Source organism: Camarhynchus parvulus, chromosome 2 (genome assembly GCF_901933205.1).
Source record: "Camarhynchus parvulus chromosome 2, STF_HiC, whole genome shotgun sequence".
Lineage (NCBI taxonomy): Eukaryota > Metazoa > Chordata > Aves > Passeriformes > Thraupidae > Camarhynchus > Camarhynchus parvulus.
This window is the reverse complement of record NC_044572.1, coordinates 8,922,260-8,945,105: the sequence shown is the minus strand read 5'-3', so window position 1 is coordinate 8,945,105 and position 22,846 is coordinate 8,922,260. Positions and strand designations below refer to the sequence as shown.

At 42.1% G+C, this 22,846-nt stretch overlaps 1 protein-coding gene across 1 annotated transcript; it reads right to left on the bottom strand.

The window, feature by feature from the left end:
• Positions 1-4,863: 4,863 nt before the first annotated feature.
• NOM1 (nucleolar protein with MIF4G domain 1) lies at positions 4,864-19,831 on the bottom strand. Its single transcript, XM_030944112.1, has 11 exons — positions 18,894-19,831; positions 17,391-17,515; positions 16,274-16,469; positions 14,122-14,445; positions 13,537-13,647; positions 12,595-12,762; positions 11,885-12,006; positions 8,060-8,192; positions 7,570-7,701; positions 6,751-6,860; positions 4,864-5,903 (listed from the first exon to the last, which is right to left on the bottom strand). Exons 1-11 carry the CDS (start codon positions 19,797-19,799, stop codon positions 5,726-5,728), a joined length of 2,505 nt encoding a protein of 834 aa, XP_030799972.1. The 5' UTR covers positions 19,800-19,831; the 3' UTR covers positions 4,864-5,725.
• Between the last annotated feature and the right edge of the window lie 3,015 nt (positions 19,832-22,846).

Below are 22,846 nucleotides of genomic sequence, written 5' to 3'. Positions count from 1 at the left end.
ATGGTGGAGGTTTGAGCAGAGGTGTGATGCCCTGTCTGTGCCTCTGAAATGTGCCACTCCTGCAGCAACCCAAAACCTCATGGGTTCCTCTGGCTTTGGGGTGGGAGGAAGAAATCTCTTTCATCAGCTACAGATGGCAAGGGACCTGAACCCCCCTCTCCTTTATTCCTCCAGATCTTCATCTCTAGGACTGATAATTACATCCACAGGTTAGATTAGAGGGTAGATTTTGGTAGCAGATGAAAAAGGGATAATGTTGAAAAGTCATAAATGTGCTCTTCAGCAAAACCTGTAACTACTGTGCTCTGACAGCTGCACCTCAGCCCTGGGCAGCCCTGGCTCCTCCCTGGAAGAGGCCACTTCAGGGAAAGTGTCACTCAGCTTCAGACAGACGCCACGAGTAAAGGTTTACTTCTCCAGCTCTCAGCAGTCTGAAGGCTCCTTAAACTCACAAACCCAGTGAGAGGCTTCAACCAGACAGCCCAGAAGCATGGATAGGTCTAGGGTCTCTCCAGATCTGATTCTCACACAGGTTTCAGACCAGAGAGAAGAGATTTGAACTGATTCAAAACCCACACCAGCTTTTGAGTTGATCTATTGCCTTCTGCTCAAGCTCTGAAGAGCTGGTGAAGAGCTCCCAGAAGCCTCCCTTCACAGCTTTTACCATCACAGGAACCATCCAGGATTCTCAGTGCTGTCCCTGCCTTTCTGCGCTGCTTCCTCATCCCTGACAGTACCTGCACAAACCCTGGCATAATAAACATCCCCAAGGGACCTACACACAGTTTCAAACCATGTAGGTAGGGAAATTTGGAAAGTAAATACCATCTAGGCAATATTTTAAGGGCAATTTGAACTACAGAGTAAGGAAAAAAAATCCATTCAGAATCTAAGGAAAGATAATTTTTTGAAGATACAAGCCTAGAAAATGCAATCAAGGTGACTTATTTTTCCTCAAGGTGACACCAAGCATATCTTGGGTTATTGTCTCTATATTGGAAAAACATGTTGTTCTGTCCCCTGGCTGTACCCAATGGCTGCTCTCCAGTGAACTTCAGTGCCTCCAACAATATTCCTTGCTATTCCACACCAGAGCCATGAGGGCTTGTGCACCCAGGAGAGATTTGAGGGTACTCTTATCATCTAAACTGTAAAAGGTCCATAATGGAGTTTTTAATGAAAAATGTGTAATGCTTGGAAATCTTTCACTTATGAAAATGAAACAACCATTTCCCTGTAACTGATAAAAGACTATTAAGGAACAATTCAAAAATGGTCTCTGCTTTAATTTTGCTCTGTACCTCTCATCCTAGTTCCATTACTCAGTCATTTTTAATTCACTTTGAAATGAATTCCACTCAATTCACACAAGGTGAGCTGGTTTTGGTGTGTTAACAGTTTTGTCCTAGGACACAAGTTGTAAGGATTTTTTGGTGCCAGCTGGCTCTTCCTAAGCTTATCCTTGATAGATGCTCATTCATTTCCTTAAAGTGTTATTAGGGAAACCATGTGGTATCCAGTTTGGAATTGTGCATGCATCTAAATTAGGGGAAGGCTACTGTAATTAGCTCTAAAGCAAGGCTGCAGGTCACACCAGAATTTGGGGCTAGCACAGCTGTTTCATACAGGCAGCTTTGTTGTCCATGCCTGCAAGCCTCATGCTAAACTATGCTTTACTGGAGGGTGAAGGAAAGTTCCTCCAGGAGATGAAATCACAAAAAGTGTCATCTAGTAAAAGAGTCACAATCCCTGAAATCAGTCCAACCCAAAAAGTCTTGGGTAAAACGTACACTCAGCCTTTTAAAAGTGACCCTACGGATCAAAATGTCTCCTGAAAAAATTGCTTTATCAACTGCAGGAAAAAAAAAATCACAAATTGACTCACACACACGGGATGCAGCTGGGCACTAAGCTGCAATTACGATCAGTGCACTTGGAGCATTAGAGTTGCCACTCACACATTTATTAAGCTGAAATCACTGTCGTGCACCGGCTGCTGCTGCCGGGCTCTGGCTTTTCATGTGCAAAGTTCACCGGCAGAACAATGGGAATTGAACGATCCCAGATGTGCTCTGAGCGCAGTATTGGGTTGCACACCTTCGACAGCAGCAGGCAGGGCAGCCCCGCTGCGTCTGCACCTTGGGAGCACGACTGACATCAGCCCCTCATCCCCGGCCTGCAGGACAATGGAAAAATGTCAAGTGAAAAAAAGCCCTGCAGATACTTGGCTCGTTCAGGTGTGGTGTTAAAACCCTGCCAAAAGGACTTGTGTGTGATTTATCAGCGTAACACTCCGGCCAAAGCTAAAAACCAGACTTCACTGCCCTGTTAATTTTGATACAGAAAACAGAGAAAGTTTCAAACATTGCTGTCCAGCTTGAAAGAAAACAAAAATCGAAGCTGCCATAATAGCTGTGAGAGGATCGTGCTGTTTAAAGGGGGAATTGAAATTTTCTGCTACACAGCTAAAAAATCAAACATCCGGCTTTTTGTTAAATGCATCTAAAGCAAATCACACCGGGTTTTCCACTGGTCTGCTGGGAGTGAGGATTAGTGTTGCAACTGTAGCTGCTTGGCTTTCCAGCATATTGTATTTTTACCAATCCAAACCCCTTTTCTTCTCATTAAGTAGCAACTCCCCCAAAGCTGCTGTATGGAAGAATTTGGGACATTTTAAGTGGCATCTCCATTATTGGAACCATCAGGGACCATTTCTCACAGGGGTTTGATGTGGGCTGCCAGACTAATACTCAACAGGAAGAAACCTCAATGGGCTCTATTTGTGTATGTTATTGAACACTTATTCTGTGCAGACAAAGCAAAATGTGTCCCAGCCAGGTGTAACTTCCCCAGCAGCCTCTGCTGGCAGGCAGTGCTTAATGTGCAGTCCTGCAGGAAGGCAACTGCCAGCATTTGGTCTTGCTGCTCTTACAGAGACCTTACAGCCCTGCTAGAAGGAGGAGGGACTCTGGCAGGGCCACCTCTGCTGGGACAAGTTTTTTCTCCAGGGTTAGAAGTATGATACCTGCAAAAAATTATTGTGTATAATTCCGTATATACATTGTGTATAATATATGTTTAGACTGGGAAGCATACATGTAGAATACCTATAAAATACATAATGCATATATATGTTAATATAAATACCCATATAAATAAGTACAAAATCCTCTCTGCTTTCCTTTTCACACGTGCTTTATATCCTTGGAATGTAATGACTGCTGAAGCAACAGCTTGCAGATGCTTCTGTACAGCAACAGCAGGCCTGCACTTCTGTCAAGCTGTGGCAATCTGGCCAGTAGGACCATGGAAGAAGTTGTTAAATATGACAAGATCCAAGACTCAGGAATTCACATGTACCTTGGAATTGTCAGATTTCTGTCAGACTCACTGAATCACAGTGAAAAGATGGGACTTGTGCAGAATCACCCACAAACCCTATCACTGATGTGACTACAGCACTGTGGGCTGGCAGCGAATTTCTGCTGCTTTCCTTGAAAAGTGTTTTGGTTTTTTTTTAAATGATGTTTATACATAAATCTGCTGAATGCAAAATCCCAGGCAGGTAAAATCTGTTTTCTTCAGAAACAAAACAATAGCTCTGATAACACTAATTTTGAACAAAACATATGAGCTCTTTGGGAAAAATAATAATTCATGCAAGTCTCAGTGTGGGGAAAAAAAAAAAAGCAATTGTAATTCTTGACTGTAAGGTTAAAACCATCTCCTCTAATTGCACAGCAACACCTGCATTGCACCACCTCAGGCAGCTGCAGCAAGTGAATGCTCACACCCATTAAACACTTGGCAGTGCTGCCACAGCAGCAAAGCAGGTCAGCTCCCATCACCAAGCAAAGCCCTCACACCAGGCAGGGACAGGCAGCCTGGCACCTTTGGGCTAAGGAGGATGATTCAGAATTTATCTCCAGCAGAACAGCTGCCTCAACCTCCCTGCTAGAGCAATGTGCTTCCATTTGTGTGTTATTAAACCACCAACATGCTGACATGCTGGGTCTACCTAAACTCCTGCAAAAAGGGCAATTAAGTGGCTGCTGCAGTGTAGGGGGAACAATTTTTACTCAGAGAGTCCTATGTGTTCCACAGCAGCTATTTCTAGGGGCTTGCACAGGTTTTCTCCTGAGTCCATACTCCAAACTTTAAGTATAAGGTTTGGCATGGTTGGTTGTAAGAGGAGATGTTTACACACACCCACTAAAGTTGTGACTTTTGTAAACACCAAAATAGCATCAATTCTGCTGCTGCCCACACTTTGTTAACTGGTATGAGTTCTAGAAAATATTGGAATTAATTTTATCACAATGAATTTTTAAGTTTTGTACACTTAAAAGCTGCCAGTGGTATGAACCAGGCTGAAAAAAACAGGCTGAAAAAAAAGCATCTTGCTTTGTTTTTCTGATAAAAATCTCTTCTGTTACTTTGCTAGTGTGACCCAGGATTTTGAAAGCAAGTCTCTGCTCCCAGAACACTTTCTTTCTCTTAAGCTTGCCTTATCCTCTCAGAGGAAAGGTGAGAAAAAACCAAACAGCTCCCTGGCTGCTGGGGGAAGCATTTCTGTACCTAGAAACAGTACACCTGAGTAAGCAGAATTTACTACATTTAACTATTTGATTAAAAAATAAATTTTCCCAACAGGCAAAGACCAGTTGGTATCAAAAGCAAATTGGGAGACATCATAAGTAAATGGCCCACTGGACATCAGAGGCAAGTCTGGCTACAGAAACAGGGCTGACAACTCCAACACAGGTAGATCACAGATGCACATTCCAGACAAGAAAATACTTCTCCACCCAATTTAAGGTCATTCCCTTCCTGGCAGGACAGCCAGAGTAAAGCTAACACAAACACCAAAGCATTTAGAAAAATGGCAGTTTAATGTGTAGTGGTAAGGTGACAAAAGAAACAAACCATTTTATAGAGTGTTACAGAAAGAAATGTGCCTATTTTTTTAAAGCATCCAAATGAAAAATGTGAGCAAACTCTTAAGGGAGGTATTATCTTCTTAAGACTCATATTGATGATACTGTTTATGTCTAGAAAAATCTGATTAACGCAAGTGACTTGGCAACTCCAATTCTAAAGCTGTGAAAAACAGGCTAAAAAAGCCATAAAAGTATGCTGTGATCTCTAAACCCAATATAATTGGGCAAAGACAGATCTTCAAGTTCCTTTGCTACAGCTTTGAATCCAACTGAAGATCTTTTCCTGACCTACAGTCAGGGAATCAATTCACAGAATTAGCAAATAATTTCCAACACTTCAAGAAAAAAGTCGATTTCTTCCCCAACCGACTCACCAGCGCTTGTGCCATCTAGTGGCCCCATTCTACAGGTGAGTACCAGGGTTCCTTATCAAAAGCCTTTAGTTAAGGCTGCTTCTTTTATTACTTTAAATGAAAGGTTGGAATATGCAATGCAGAACACCACTGCTGACAAAGTACCACAGAAGAGAAATTCACCCTCTTCTCAGATACCAGCTACCAACATGAAGCACTTGTCTCAAAAAGGGACATGACAAAATGACATCTTCTTCAAAAAGGCCTTGTATCCCCTTCAATGAAGCCTCTAGCTAGCACATAGAGTGAAGTAACTGCTTACATAAAGAAAATGGATTCTTTAGAGTAAAACAGCTCTCCTCATTCTCAATTATTTAGGTCTGAAAGACCCCAGCTTGGTTTTTCTGTATGTTTTATTAGAAAAAAACATAACTACAGCTTCAATTTGGGTTCTTTTGCCTCTAAAGCCTTGGTTGCTAGTTCCACTCTCTCTTTTAACAAGCTAGCTTCTTCAGCACTCTTTTGGGCTTGGGCATGTTTCAGTAAGAAGTGGGTGAGGAAGAGTTTCAAGCCTTCCCGCAGCATTTGCAGTTTGGGGTTGTCAGATATCCTGTAAAGATACAGATCAAAAACATCATTTAGTCTTCTCCCATTTCACAAGTTTCTTCCTTTTATCATCCTCTTCAAATAGAGCTGCAGAAAAAAAATCTAGCCTATAAAAGAAGTTTTATTGAAGAAGCTTTCAAATTACCTAGTCTACCTTGGTTTGGCAAGCAGCCCAAACACTCGACATATAACTGGCCTCAACAATAAAATGGAATATTGCAGCCTAAGGCTTGCTTTATGTAAACAATTACATTACAGCAAAGAACAAGGCAAACTCCATGTTCAAGCCTCCTTGTGCTGTTACATGACAGCTGAAACATCACCACCTGATTTTTTCAAACTTTATGTGATATCGCAAGACTTATCCACTCAAGCATCTCTAAGGATGGAAATTTCCCAGCCCCTCCAGGCAACCCTGTCCCGTATCAAAAATAAGATTTTTCAGAGAACATTGATAAAAAACCCATTAAAAATACCCCAAACATTTGCCTCTTTAGTATCACTTTCTTTTTCCTTTTTAAGATACATCCTACAATGACAGCTGGCACAGTGAATCCCACTGCACAAAGGTGGTACAGCAATAAGGGAAACAGGGAATTACAGAGCTCTGCTCATGAAAATCCTAGGACCAAAATGATCCAGAGAATATCTGGAAGCCTTACTTTGCATTACAGTTACATCTCTATCAGAGCCTGTACCAACACACAGGACACACTGGCCCCACTCAGTCGGAAGAGCTCACATTTTAAGGGATGGAGAGCTGATGTGTGGAAAAGGCACAGTGCAATTCCAAATAAAATAGGCAAACTTCTTATCTTCTTAATTACTACTCAACAAGGGTTCTCACTTACCTCATAAAAATGTCAGTAATTTCTTCCTCATCTGCTTTGGTTAACAGTGTGCTTAATACCTGTCGCAAGAAACGGACTTTGGGTTTGTCCAGTTCACTGAATTCAATTACCTGGCAGACAGAGAGGGATAATTAGATTAATTCAAGTATTTCAAGCAGCTGGTCTTCTCTCCTAAATGAAGAACTTTAAGCACACCAACTGGCCTCTACATGTATTGAGCCTTGAGTTTAGTACAGAATAATTACCTGAGAAGGCTGCCTCCAAAAGCCAATCAATAATGAAAGCAAAGAACCTTCTAAGGAATAGAAGGCTCCTGGTACCAGAATACCAGATGTCCTTTCTCAATTAGATAAATACTTTGTAAGTACCTGGCACAATCCATTTAATTGCCTGTTTAATACATTCCAGTTACTCTTCTAATAGAATTCTGTGGACTACCCATTCTGAAATCCAAGAAATCTACTCAGCACTTTCTTGTCTAATAAAAACAACATCAGCTAAAAACCATAGCACAAAAACTACTGGCAAAGCCTGCTAATGAAGGGGCCTCAGCTCCAACCCTGGATATGCTAAAGGAAATAATCTCACAACTGCTCTAAATAAAGAAATGTAGACTTTCTCTATGCCTGGATCACCACAGGTTCCCTTCCCCAAATGACAGCATTACCATAATCAATTGGAACAATTTGGTAATTTTAAAACAAGTTTGTCTTAGCATAATCAGCTGAAGTACCAGACAAGTAACAGAGAAAATATGCCTTCCACAGAACTAGCAAATGCAGGGAAACACAGAAGGATTTGAAAAGAAAACACACCAACCTTGAGAACTGAAAGTGGCAGTGATTTTGTCCTTATTAAGTGAGCCAGCAGTGAAACCAAGTTGGAGATGGCAGCAGCTGACAGATTTTCCAAGTCTCTGATTTTGTCCCAAATACTAAACTGAAATGTCACCTAGGGGTCAAAGGTAAAAAAATAATCCTACAAATCAAGTGGCTGTTTAATTGAGTAACAACACAACAAACCTTTTGACCTAGTATTCTTTATAAGCCCTCCTTTAATTAACAAATGCTTGATCAGACTGTTCCAATTATTTTAAAATGCATAAACCAGAAGAAATAAAACATTCAGCATTTCATTTCCTATTCAGATCTGACCATGAGTATGCCTTACTGAATGCTTAGCCATACCAGCAGATTTTTTCCTTGGGATCAAGATCCTAACAGGCACACACCACTCTCAGGTATTCAGTAAATCTGTTCCTAACCACTGTCATGACACAAAACCAATGAAGCAACAGATTTGTCTTTACCTGAAATCGTCTTTCATGTCCACAAAACTTGTTAGCCAAAAATGCATAGAAGGGGTTGAATGTCTTCTCCTGTAAGCAGCAGTAAAGGATGACATGAACTATTTCTCTCTCCTGCTGATCTTTCAGTCCAAGCCTGAAATTTAGCAAGAAATTGAGAATCATTTTGTAAGGAAAAACTTGCTGACACAAAGTAAGAGCTACAGTCAACATCTGAGAGTCATATTTTAAAACCTGTCCAAACATCACCTTAATTTTGCTTGTTACAAAGTACCAAGTCTTTAAAACTCCTAATGGACACCAACTTGTTGGCTAAACAAGTATCCTGGTATAACTCTGTGGAAATGCTGAAGCATTATGGCTGTTGAAGGAGGAGATGCAAAAGCAAGACCTCAAGAAACAGAAGTGGAATGACAGAAGTATTATCATTGCCCAGGGAAGGAAAGGGATCCCACTCCATATTTGCAGCTCTCCATGAACAGAAGAGAGGGCACAGAGGTACCAGACGTAGCACTGAACCCACAGGTACCACTGCAAGGGTTAAACTGTGAAACAAAGGCTAAAGAGTGAAACAAGAGCTGTAGGGTTCTTGTTGTGATAATCTCATGCTTGTACTTATGGTCATGGGAGGAAAATCAGCCTCTGGATCATTGCAAGCCTATTTGGAGAAACATTTCTAGGGTCCTTGACTTAGTAGGGATAAGAAAATATTCTTAGATGGCTTTTTTACTTGGTGACATGAATTTTTTAATCTCTGGGTCAAATCCATGCTACCTGATACATAAAATTCATTTTTGTTTGATAGTAACCTAAGAGGATACAGTCAGTGATTACAAAAAACCTTAAAAAAAAAAGCCTGGAGAAAACAGTATCTATCTGTCTGTCTATCTATCTATCTCTCCATCTTATGTTGGCTTCTTCAGCACGAAGGCCAAGGACTGAGCAGCCTTTCCATTCCAACAGCTGACCAGTGTAAAAGAGAGCTGAGACACTCTGGCATGGAATGGTGACTAACTCACAATGCACCTGGTCTGTGATTTAACCTCCTAATGCTGCCAAACGCTTGGCAGCATGAAAACCAATTAAAATGAAAAATGCATCAAATTAGAATTTGAAAAATATCAAACAAAATTCTTCTCATTGCTTCAAGTTCAAGTTTCACAGGGCATTTGTACAACTCAAGAATACTTTCTAACCAAGTTTGACTCCACTGGAACTTGCCTCGCTGTCTGTAGGGTAGTTGGTCATTACTTGATGCCAATATCCCTCCTTTGTACACACCTCCAGACATCTGCATTGCATGTGACCACAGACACCCCAGATTAACAGAGAAAACTCTGCTGTTGAGCCCAAATTCCCTAGAATTTAAATTTTACAGAGGGAAAATCTAGGATGATTTCTAGGCTGATGAGCAGTAAAAATTGAGAAGTCTGCTCTTCCAAAAGAGGTCAGTACTGGAAGTGCTGTGTCTGTGTCATAACCCACCTGCTCTCCCATCAGCCAAGCTCCATCTGATTTCAGAGCAACAAAAGGTTTTTTCTACAAATATACAGGTTTTCAGCCATCAGATTTGCATTTAATAGATGACTTGGGAAGTTACACTGCAATCCCTAGTTTGGCACACTCTCCTTTCATTTGTTCCTCATTACTCCTGTCATGACTTGCTTGTTTAGGAAATACTCATGTTGCCAGAGTTGTAAGCAAGTGACAACACTTGGATATTCAATTTTCTTCCTACCTTCACTTCTTCACAGAACTAGAACTCCTAAACACCTAAAATTTAAGAGTCTGGACTGTCTTTCACTGATGAGCTAAACCTGTGTAGATTTCATAAGCCTGATATTCTTTGATAAAGAATGTGAAACCACCTCACTGATTCAATTATTCATGAGTTACAGTATTCCCATGGACTTCTATATCTTGATCCTGCTGTAAATGGGATAACTGCCTCTGAAGCAGGTTGTCACCAGCAGAAGCCTGCCTCCAAGTAGGTTAGTTATCATCAGCTGAAGCCCAAGACTATCATTGCTTTCAGGTCAAAAATAGGAACTCTTAAATCCCCTTTTAAGTCAGTTCAAATTATATTAGTAGATACACTCACTTTGGTAGTATTTAGCAAGAAATTGAGAATAATTTTGTAAGGAAAAATTTGCTGACACAAAGTTATCCTGAATGACACATCTCACTCCAATAGGATAGCTGAGCCTTTCATGAGTGGCTCAGTATTTTCTGAGATGTGAAGTTTCTCAAATTCTTTATTCTTCTACAAAATAACTTCAAAAATTGCCTCTCCATCAAACTTAAGCAGCATTCATTCTCTCTCCTGAGTGAAACTGTGGTTTGTGAAGAAGGTGTGGCCTTTCAGCTGATGAAGAGCATCCAGTCTCACTCTCTCCTCATTGTAACCAGTGATGTCCCCAACCCTCTCCACTGACACCTCTGCAACCACTGAACCACTTCAGGGAGCTGTTCTGGCTTCAAACTAATACTTTCATCTGCAGTAAGGAGGAAATGGACTAGAAAACCTATAGCAGCCTAGATTTCAAATAGTTTAAATTATCCTTTAACCACACCTCAACTCTGCCACAGAACTAGCTGCAGATGAATCAACAAGAGCAGTTCAAGTATTTATTTATATGCTCTTCCTCATGAGACATCAAACATACAAATACAAATTCCCATACACTCTGGAGCACATGTTCACACTGAAGCTAATTCCTTCACTGACAATTATGTGTACTTTCCATTATACTCTGCCAGATGTGGGTAGATTTAAGAATTCCTCTCTGTGAGTTTGCTGTATAAACATCAGCACCAACACACACCAGGCAGCCTGCAGAGAGATTTTCTGCCAAGCCTGTATGTATTCAGATTTGTGTACTAGCTAAAATAGCACAGATGAGAGTCAAGTCCAATTTGCAAATTGAGCTGCCACGTCTTGGCAAGAGCTGCAGCAGCAGCTAATTTCTTTTAATTGAACAGGCCATATTAAGATACTGGAATGACTCCATCACAGTCTCAAATCCAAGCTGTGTTTTGCAAAAGTGGCATTTAATCAAATATTAGTTGACTTTATTACAAAGTCTGTTTTGGTTTGGTAAGCAAATTAAATAATTGCATACCATGCTGGTAAGACAATACCCTTGAGTTACAAGGCTGAGACAGAAAAGTTCAGACCTGATCTCTCCCCTCCCAGTTCCTACAGACTTAAAACAATATTCTGACAAACACAAGGAATAGCTTAGTTTGAGCTCTTCCCTGATCTTCTGAAGAGCTGCTTGTCAAGGGGCAAGGGAACTGGTCTTCATGTGAAGCAATCCCAAAGCTAATAAATTTTGCAAGAGAGAAGTGGAGGTGCTAGAGCACTACCAGCTCATGCAAGCATGGGCAGAGATGGCTTAACAAGGTGGCAAGAAGTCAAAGAAGTGGCAGTGGCACAGAAATCACAGCAATCCAGCAAAAAACCCAAGAGATGTTCTGCAGGGGCTTCTGGTCTGCCTCTGTAAGGAAACAAGCCTGCAGCAGCCTTCCATCCACTCTGCTGGGATACACAGGCTCCTCACATCAGAAGATGCTGCAAATCACACTTACAGCCAGGAGTGACAACAACAGGGGCTATTCCTTTCCTCTGACTGCCAGTCTGTTCTGCTTGCATCCATTAATCCTTACACCAGGGTTCTGGTCCCTTCTCCTGCCCTTTTACCCTATGTGGATCCCTAGCTATGCACTTCTTTTAAAATTGCATTATCATCTGAATGTTCTTAAGCCCAAACCAGAAATTCAGCATTTACAACCTGGTTTTAGTTCTGAGCTGATTTCTGTACTTACTTCAGAAGTTTTTCAAAGGCATCCATGAAGTCTTCACTTGTCATCAAGACACAAAAAATACTTCTCCTGATATCAGTGTTCATTCTCAGCTTACGAGCAAGCTCCATTATTTTTGAACTCACCTGAAAATAAAGTTACATGCTATTTTATTTCTGTTTGCCTTAAAAAAGCTATTTCTGTACAGCCTTAAGTAACACCATCAGTGAAGCTCTCCAGTAAACCATGAACCACCAATCCAAAGGTCCTGAGCTTTTGTCCAGAGGCACAGGCATCATCAGGAGCTTTTTCAACTATGGAAATATATTTTAATCTACTTTAATTGTGCCAATTAAATTTTAAGACATGCTTCTTTAACGTAAGTAATTCACCATGATCATCTCATCACATTACTTTTGGAATCAGCTGGGATATATGCCACAGAGAGACACCACAATCTGTTAGAATTCCTACTAGCAAACCCACTGTTGAATCAAGTCTCTTTCACCTCAGCAATTCCACAGGGTAAGAAAAAACAAGCTATACCATATTTGTAGTAACAGCTACTATGAAGCACATGAACACAATGTTTTAAAAAAACTGAGAGCAGAATTTACAATCCAAAAGCTTGATCTTACAAGAGCATATGAAGGTTTTTTTGGTGGGCTCTGAAACGAACTTACTGACAAATCTTCAAGAGATCACAAACACTTAGACTTTTAATTTGGATTTACCTTTCCTACGTGCAGCTTTTGCTGAGCCTGGCTTTTGGTATCACTGATCATTGGTGCTCCACTCCAGGATGAGCCCACGATCCACCAGCGACCGACCTGGTCAGCGCTGAGCAGAGACTCCAGGGACACGCGGAGCTGGGTGTCTTTTCCTGAACCACTGCTGTGAACCTTGAATAACAAAACAAAAGTAAAAACCAGCACAAAAGCTTTTATTTGAAACTTTTTTCTCTCTTCTTCCAGAAAACAAGTACTTTACTTACTTAAAATTATTTTTAAACAAACACTTTAAATATATAAATTCATATCTTCCTCCCTCAACCTTTGTTTCAATCAGCAACCTAAAAAGAATTTACAAGTTTCCCATATGATGTAATTTTTTAAATGCATGAAGTTGCATAAATCTATATGCAGAAGTTCTTGGGCTTTTTATTTGAAAAAAGAGATACTAATCTAAAAAGTAGACATCTTCCAATCACAAAGTCTGATTAGAATTCAGAGGATGCTGACATTGCAGCATCCTACAATCTGGTCATGATTTCCCTTTTGAACACTTGTGACAACAAATAATGACACAACAAACTGCCTTATGTGTTGTACAGCTCAAATAACAAAAATTTTAAACTCTGAACAAAATAAGAATTTTCAACAACAGAGTCTAGAAGTGCATCAGAAGGACTGCAAAAATTTTAAGAGAGGAAATCCTACAGAACTAGGTTACCTAGCTTGTTTTTGCCTGGCATCTTAACCTGATATGCACATCCTGCACTGATAAATTACTTTCATCCCTTTTATACTGGGTTGTTCTGGACAAAGTGCCCATTCTGTCAAAAAAAACCCCAAAAAACACACCAACAAAAAATCCCCAAGAAAACTGAAATCCAATACAAATAATTACTCCTGGATTAAGAATAACAAGGCTACACCAGCCAAGCAAGTTCTCACCAGAGCTCTCTGCAATTTGCGGAGTCTTTCAACTGGCTCAGGATCATAGCCAGGGATCTTCCTCATGTCATTGTTCCTAAGTGCCAGCATGGTCTCGAGCATGAACCGAACCTGTTGGGAAAATAAATAGTTCTGTCAATTCTAAGCTCTGGGTTTATTAAATAAAGTACAAGAGTGCACTTTGAAATTACTATTCTGTGAGAATAAGCAGCTCAGCTGCCAATGTACACCAAAATTTAAATCCAACATGTTTGCTTTTATCCCTATTACAGTAATTTGTGTACAAGCTTCATCTGCTAAACACCTATTTATTGAAGTGTATAAAGTATCATGAAACAGAAAAACTGTCCATTGAATAAGACACAAACCAGTCCTGTCTCACCCATCACGAGCATTTTGGCATCTGTGTCCTGAGAACTAATGCAGAAAGACAGACAAGAAGAATGCAAATAACTGAATGTCACACTAATGGTAATTTAGAACCTGAACAGAATGTAGCAGAAAACATTTCTGTAAATTAAACTATGTATCCAAGTACTTATTACAGGCTGTTTTGAATATGAAATCTTTAGAACAAACACATACCCTTGTCTGATCCTGGAATTTCTTCTCTGCTGTGCTTGCTTTCCTCTGGGCTTCAGTGATCAGCTCTTTCAAAGCCAATGCATCATCTTTTCTTAAGGAAAAGCCCACATTTTTCAGAAGAAACAAAATCAGCTCAATCTCTTTTTCAGTGAAAGTGCTAACAAGCTTTTTCAGAATATCAAAAATCAGCAGGCAATGAACCACATGGAAGTTATACAGATGAGCAATCAAGGCAAGCAGATTTTCACATTCCTTCCCTTCAGCATCACTTTTACAGAGTTCATCAAATTTCTTCACCACAGCTTCCAAAAAGTGAGCACCGACCTGGCAACAATTCCATTAAGGGGAAAAAAAATCCAGCAGTTAACTCTAAGTAGATTTTACAGACATCTGTAAAACTCATTTTTGGGTCACTGCCACTATTAATTTTAAAGGAATACTGTTGCTCCTTTCAACCAATAGGGATGTTCTACATTTACATACACAAATATTTAAGTGGTGTGACATTTTTGTAGAAGTCTATGTTATTTACACCTCACATTTGACATCCAGTTGCCTTTTAAAGCCTGTGCAAGAAAAACAAATATTATTAACCTACTGTACACATACACCAGCATTTATTTACATAATATTCATGGACACATATTAGCATCTTTCCAGCTGTCAGACTAGCATGTTGTTACTGCTAGCCATTCATCCAGGAAAAGCTGCATGTCAAAAAGCAAACACATTCCTGAGTTTGGCATTCCAGAACAAAATCCTTAACAGAAGGATAAAAAATAATATTGTGAAAAAAATCCCCCAAATACCAAGTTTTCACAGTTGCTGAGCATAAGGTGCAGCTGCTTTTGAAGTGGGGATAATTCTTAGATGTTTGTCAGTGGTACGGCTGGGAAAAGAAATTTTGGAATATATTTATTTCTGAAGAGAGAACTGATGCTAAAGGCTGGGATTAGAAAGCCTACAGGCTCTAAAACACAGGGAGGTAATGAATACATTGCTGCTAAGTAAGACCTTCACCCATTATTATTGTTCTAAAATCTGCTGACCTTAAGAAAACCAGAAGTCCCAGTAGCAGTACTGATCTGCATTACAAGCCCTGACCCAGCTTGGGTGTTAACTATCCAATGGTGCACAAATTTATAAACACAGGGCAACTTCTGCATTGCTCAACCCACTCTTCAATGCAGCTGTACTATCACATTTTCATGTAATGGATATTGTACATTTATTTTACAGAAACATTGTATTTGCAGACAGAACTGCCTTTCAAGCAGCAAAGAGAGACAAAATAAAAGTTTAATGCCAAGGCTACATGGAGAAAGCTGCTTTAATTGCATCCATCTGATATTTAATATGGTTTCAGAGCCAGCATTCAGTCCACAGTATGACAAATTGAAAAACTTGCATTAATACATCTTTTGCATTGAGATGTGGGGGGAAGAAAAAAGAGTAATCTAATAGGAATATGCTGCTGAAACAACTTTGTTTCCTCACAGACATTTCACTGCAATTAGCTAAAACATTCCCTTTGACATCAGGAGCTTCAGCATCAGCTTGGGCAAGAGGGATTTTATCTCATTCATCAGGTTTAAAAACACAAAACAAAATCCTCTCCAAAAAATGCTATGATTTTTGAAGTTTTTAATATTCCATGTTATAACTACTTAATTCCACTGATGATTTGCATGATTTGCTTAGAAAATAAGTTTATCCAGCATTGTAAAAGGATTCCTGTAGTTGCATCACTCTTCTTACCAGGATATACATAGTTCAAAACCAATATCCTCATGTATCCATGAGCACAGAAACAGATTAGTGTAACTAAAGGGAAGAGAAACTGAAGGTTAGAAACTTTTGAAGGTTAGAAACTTTTCTACTGGTTGCAGAAAGATTGTGATGAAAAAAGGATGGGTTTATAGCAGACTACTGGTAACTCAAGGAGGAGATAAAATCAGATAAAGCAATGGACTTAGACCCTTTCACTTGTGGAAGCCTTGCAAATAAGCCACAAAATACTGATGAAACTCAACTAAAGATGCTTGTCAGTGCCACATAGTTAAAAATTACAATGCAATTCAAACAAAATGTCAAGGAAAACACTCTACAATATGTATTATTATACACAATTTGTCCCCAGCACAAGAATTACCTCAATTCCTACATTATGATGAAGGATGCTGACCAGAAGGACATGCTCCATCAGGAGTCTCGCAGGCATGGCAACTGCAGTGACACAGGCATTCATGAGAATGTCTGTCAGAGTGTCATTCATGTCCTTTCTGCTGTTGGCCATGTACAGCTCTTCCATCTGTCCACTGATGGAGGACAAATTTGGTTCACTCAGCCTATGGAGAAACAAAATCCAGTGTTCACTCTTTCTGCTCCTTACATGGTTCCACAATTTTGAGTTCACCCAACAAACAGCTATTCTTTTTAGAGAAACTAGTTTGACTTCAGAAGAAAAGATTGAAGATTGATAAGATGACTGGAAGGAATCTTTTGTATTTTTCTGTGTTTACTAAACTAAAAAAGTATAGTACATTTAATTCTAGTGTAGTTAAAAAAAATACATGTAAAAACGTGTTAACAACAGGATTTACAAAGCACTGTCAATCTGCTTACTGAACAGATTTATTACAAGAAGAGAGTGGTTTTAGCAGTTTTAACTGGGGCACATCACAGTCTTTGAAGAAATTAAGTATGAAAATAATGAATACTTTAACATATATGGTATATCAACTTTCAAATGTCTGAACAAACTCTAGTCTATGTTTTACAGGTAACAGATGAAAATTGCCAATAGATTTCTGATTTAAAAAAAACTCTAAAAATTGAAATAAATATTAATTACTTTTACTATTCTGCAGTACTTTAACCTAGGAAGGCTTGCTCCTCTTCAGTTGTAGTGTTGGAGAAATTTAATTTATTAAAAAAACCCAAAACAAACCAAAACCTGTTTTCTTCTGAGTTTTTTTTTTAAATAAGCATACTCCAACTGACAGTGAATTATACCTAGCACTTGCAGGGAACTGCTGTGTGGAATCCAGCCCAGTCTTAAATTTATTTTCTAGATTTTTCAACATCTATAATGACTAACTTTGAAGAATTTATACCAATAAAGATAATTATTCTTAACAATAGCAGACATGATTGCCAACTTAAAATCAGTTTGTGAAGAGAAAAGTCACATTCTTGCCACCTGGGCTTGAATAATGAGCATTGTCACATTGATCCAGAAAGATTAATGACTTTGCTCATAACACTACCTATTAATGAGGCCATTCACCATTTTCTTCAGTCTTCCCAATTCTTCTCTTTTCTTGTCATCTAGTGTCTCCTGCGTTTTCCTTATTTGAGGAGGAACATACTTTGTAGCACTGTGATTATCACTCTTAGGAGGAAAACAAGAAAACAAGGTATCAGATGAGATCAGTATCTTAAACACTAGAACACAAATATACATTTCTGTTTAAGATTAAAGTACCAAACTTTTAGTTAAGGATATATCTTACCACCTAATAATCAACACCAAAGGAACAACATGAAGAAAAGGCAAAAAAGTTACCCTTTAAGACAAACTTGATGACAGCAAAGCCCCTTTTCCCTAACTTTCTTTAAGTTATGGTTATTAAAACCTGGCATCTTAAGTCTTACTTGGTTTTACTCAAGTTTTATTTAGGCCCATGAAAGCTAAATGCCCTGTATGACCTCCTCTCCTCCACCCATTCAACAAGACCTAATACTGGCAGAACCTCTAAGATTGTTCAGAAAGTAACATTTCAGCGTGTAACCACTCTCTGTGAGTTCAACACAAGCTCTCTCTGCAGAAGGGTTGATCATATTCCTACACTTTAATGCCAGGACAGCTCCTTTTATTTGCAGATTTGTCACACAGCTCCCACATGCCTTGTGCTGTAGGGTATTCTCTGACACCAGCCTGACTTGGTGTGCAAACCCAGGGCACTGGGAATATTTTTCTGTCTGCTCTGGGGCACCCTGACCCCCAGGGGAGCACTGACTTTGACCCTCATTCATGGAGAAAGTTTCCTAGACTTCAAGATAGTCTAGAATCCACAAAAGTGTGAAATAGATTATAGAGAGTAGTGTAGGTGTATCACTTGGTGAGAAATTGAGGTTTTGGGATTTTTAGTACATTGTGGATGGAAGCAAGATGGAGGGCACAGGGTGTCATCCTGGGTTTCTTCTTCATTCTTCTTCTTCCTCCTTCTCCATGGGTTTGGGTGGCATTTTGTAATTGGGCAGAAAAGTCCACATTGCTGGCTCTATGGGATCAGTTATTGGGTTAAAAGGGAAAATAATCTAGGTGTCAGTTCTTAATTGGATAGTTTAGTCTTAAAAGACCTTGTAACAAGAGATTGTTGACCATTTTGTGCCTTCTGATGAAAAGCTGCCAAACTCACAATAATGAGACTGTTTTACTAATAAGAAATAATAAACACTTGAGTCTGAACATGAACTGCTGTCTCAAGCGCCTTCAATCCAGACTCAGAGAAACCCACGACTGGTACCCCGGCAACTGGGACCCCACAACTCGCGAACTCTCCCTCCGTGTCTGACAAGTGTCTCCAGGACCTGGCAGACCCCTCAATGTCAACAGCGTCGCTGGGCCCGGCTGTTTAGAACCAGGACAACGCTCCACGTGGCCCGAGTGGACAGCGAACACCTGGGCTTAACAGCGGCGATGCAACTCTGCTCTGTGCTCAGGAGGTGCTTTGGGAAGCAGGTTTGTGCTGAGGCGAACATCTTACCTCTGCCTCCTCCTCCTCCTCGCTCGAGGGCTCGCTGGCCTCTGGCACACCGCCGTTCTCAGGGGACGAACTCTCGCTCTCCCAATGTTCTTCCACGTCATCCGCCTCGGAGGGCTCTGAGGCGTCTTCCTGAGCCTCCTCGTCCTCGCCATCCTCCTCGTCCTCGCCATCCTCCTCGTCCTCGCCATCTTCCCCCTTCCCCGGCGGGCGCTCCCGCGGTCCCGGCTCGGTGTCCTGCCGCTCGGTCTCGTCGTCGCTGCTCTCGCAGAGCTGGCTGAGCCCGGCCCGTGTGCCCAGCGCTCCCAGCACGTATCCCAGCCCGTCCCGCACGAAGCTCTGCGGCAGCCGCTCGGCCGCGGGCCCCTCCTGCTTCTTGCGCCGCTTCCCGAGCCCCAGCTGCCGCTCCAGCCGCCGGATCTCCTTCTCCTCCTCCTCGTTGGCTTCCAGCAGGGCCCGCTTCCGCGCCGAGGTGGCTGCGGCGGCGGAGGGGGCCTCAAGGGCTGTCGGTGCCGGTGCCGACACCGGCCTGGGCCGCTGCTTCCCAGCGGCGGGGGAAGCCGGGGCTCCGGGGCGGGCGGCAGGAGCCGGCTTGGCCCGGGCCGGCTTGGCCGAAGCGGGTTTGGCTGGGGCCGGCTTGGCCGGAGCGGGCTTGGCTGGAGCGGGCTTGGCCGGGGCGGTGGGAGCCTCCACCAGCTCCCCGCGTTGTAGTCGGCGGCGGCGGCTCCGCTTTAGTCTGCGCTTCTCCTTCCTGGCGTCCCGGCGGCTCCTGCGATTGTACCTCTCCGAGTCTTTGAGCAGGGTCAGCGACGGCTGGCCGCCGGCCGCCTGCACGTAGTCCTGCACGGCCTGCCGCAGCCGGTCCAGCTTCCCGCCGCGGCGGGCGCGGGCGGCCGCCCCCCGCTTCATCCTGCCCGCAGCCACACCGCGCCTGGGCGCCGCCATCTTGGAGGGGGGCTGGGCTGCCGCTTCCGGTGCGCGGCCGCCATGCCGGGCACAGCGCCCCCTGCTGGGCGCGGGCGGCCGCGGCTCTGAGGGGACGCGGCCCTGGAGTGCCGCTTCACAGGCGCTCGGTCCGTAGAGATCGCCTCGTTTGTGCGCATGTATTTAAGATTCACAGAATAATAGAATAAATTGGGTCGGAAAAGACCTCTGAGATCATCGAGTCCAGCCTATGACCGAACACTATCGCGGCAACTAGACCGCGGCATTAAGTACAGTGCTTAAAAAACACCTCCAGGGACCGGGACTCCACCACGTCCCTGGGCAGTCCATTCCAGTCACCCTTTCTGTGAAGAAATTTCTCCTGATGTCCAACCTGAACATCTGCTGGTGCAGTTTGAGGCTGTGTCCCCTCGTCCTATCACTTGTTACCTGGGAGAAGGTCCCGACCCCCACCTGGCTACAGGTGGTTGTAGAGAGTGATAAGGTCACTCCGAAACCTCCTTTTCTCCAGGCTAAACAACCCAGCTCCCTCAACCACTGTTTATAGGATTTATGTTACAGACCCTTCACCAGGGTCTGTAACATATGCTTCCATGCTTCAGAAAGAAAGAAAGTGCAAGGCTGGTCCCTCTTACACCAAGGATTGGAGCAATTTGTCCATCACAGCCCTGGCTGTGATCACAAGGCTCCTGTCACTATAGGACATGAAACAACACAAGTGCACATGCCACTGCTCTCAAGGTGAAGAAAAAGGAAGTTTATTTTCTGACTCAAACATTTATAGTTTTCCAAAAGTGACAGTGGATTGGAGGGTGAAAGTGCCACCTTTCCAATGACACTGGACAAACCAACAGTCCATCAAATTTCTCCTCCTCCATAAAAGAATGCAAAACAATAAGTTGTTTACAAAAAGTGTGTGAGAAAGTTTGCTACAAGAATGTAAACATCAGAAGGCTTAGAAAATCTTCAAAAATCAGGGCAACGGGTTCCCATGGGGCACGAGGCTCTCGCTGATGCCTCTTGAGGAGCTGAGGAACACCAGCCCCTGGCCACCCCTCCACCTGCCAAGACCCACATTTTAAGCCCCTTCCAACACTGCCAAGCTCAGGTGTCTGTTCCTGAGGGTGCCAGAGCCAATATCCATGTCCACGGTCTTCTGTAGAGGAACTTGGGGGTGCTGATGGATGACAAGCTGTTCATGAGTCACCAGCATTTCCTTGTGGCCAAGGGAAGGCCATTGTCAGCAGGTCAGGGAGGTGATGCTGCCTCTCTGCTCAGCTCTTGTGAGGCACATCTGGAGTGCTGTGTGCAGTTCTGGGCTCCTCAGGACACGGAGCAAGTCCAGTGGAGGGTACAAAGCAGATTAAGGGACTGGAGCATCTCTCTTATGAGAAAAGGCTGAGGGAGCAGGGCCTCTAAAAGAGATGACTGAGAGGGGACCTCATTAATGCACATAAATGTCTATGGGAGGGTGCCAAGAGGACGGACCAGGCTCTTCGGTGTGGTACCAAGCAATAGCACAAGAGGCAATGGGCAGGAACTGATGCACAGAAGTTCCACCTAAATATGAAGAACTGTTGTGTGGGTGACCATGCCCTGGAACAGATTGCCCAGAGAGGATGTGGAGTCTCCCTTACTGCAGGAATTCCAGAAGCATCTGGATGCATTCCTGCGCTGTGTGCTTGGGGATGACCCTTCTTGAGCAGGGAGGTTGGCCCAGATGACCCACTGTGACCCATTCTGGCATTCTGTGACTGGTGCCAACTTCTCCTGGGGCATTTCCACCCTCACCACTGTTCAGGACGAGGTGATGCCACTGCTGGGGTTTGTGTCCCTGCCACAGGCATGCATCTTCCTGGCTCTGCACAGCTGGTGACAGCTTGTCTGTCATCCATGTGATCAGAGGAAATTAAATGTCCCATGGCAGTTTGCTGCTGTCAGCAGGAAAACCAATTGGTCAGTCTTATTTTTAGTCTCTGCTGTGCTCCAGGCTTATGGAGCCTGCTGGGTGTGTGCCAGTCATGTCTGGCCGATGACTGGAGTTCCCCAAAACACAGAATTTTCCCAAGTTTCATTGAAAACTGGGAAGAGGAAAGAATTTCTTGGCTGTACAAATAGCCTCAAGATGAGCCTAGATATTAGCAGACATGAGAAAAACACAAATGAGAGCCAGCACACATGAGCCAGTTTCAGAAAATAGTTGGTCTTGAACCTGCTGTGGGGGCCAAATCCAGAGGAAATCAGGTTCCATTTTGTTTGTCATGGTACTCCTGGCTTATTCTGGACAATGAACTACTGCACAGGACTTACATTTTGCCTGACAATTTAGTATGGCTTTATTACTCAGAAGATTATTTTTGTCTTTCTATGCATGTTTCCATATTCTCTGATTACATCATATGTCCTAGGTGACCCATGCCTCAGAAATTCAGCTTTCTCAAGGCTGATGCATAATGAATCTTTCATCCTCACTGACAAAATATGTTGCATTGATTTGTCAAGGCATTCCTTTTGCTACATTTTAAACTATATATTATGTTGTAATTTATTGCCAGGCCACTCTTTATTCATACACAGACAGCTCACATGCATTTTGCATCCTATTTATAGATTTATTGATAACAGTAATCCAGCAGCATGCCAGAATGCAAGATAAATACAGCTGAATATAATTTGAGAAAATATTAGGTGCTTTTAGAACCCTAAGATTTGCATCTTCCTTGTGTCTAATAATGTAATTTGTTAGTCAGGGAAAGAAAGCTTTCCAATAATGGGAAATTTCATGTATCTTCAAATAGAGAAAATGCCATTATTTTCCTTCTTCAATAATTCATGTCACAAAGCAAAATGTGAAGAGCATGTATTTTGCTAAACCCCATAATCCCAAATTTGGATCAAAATAGGCATGTTACTTTTGCAAAATGTATGAATAGAATTATTATTACCTGTTTTTGAAGTAAAAATACTTTCAAAGAATTAAAACAATATTTCAGACAAAGTACAAATATCAT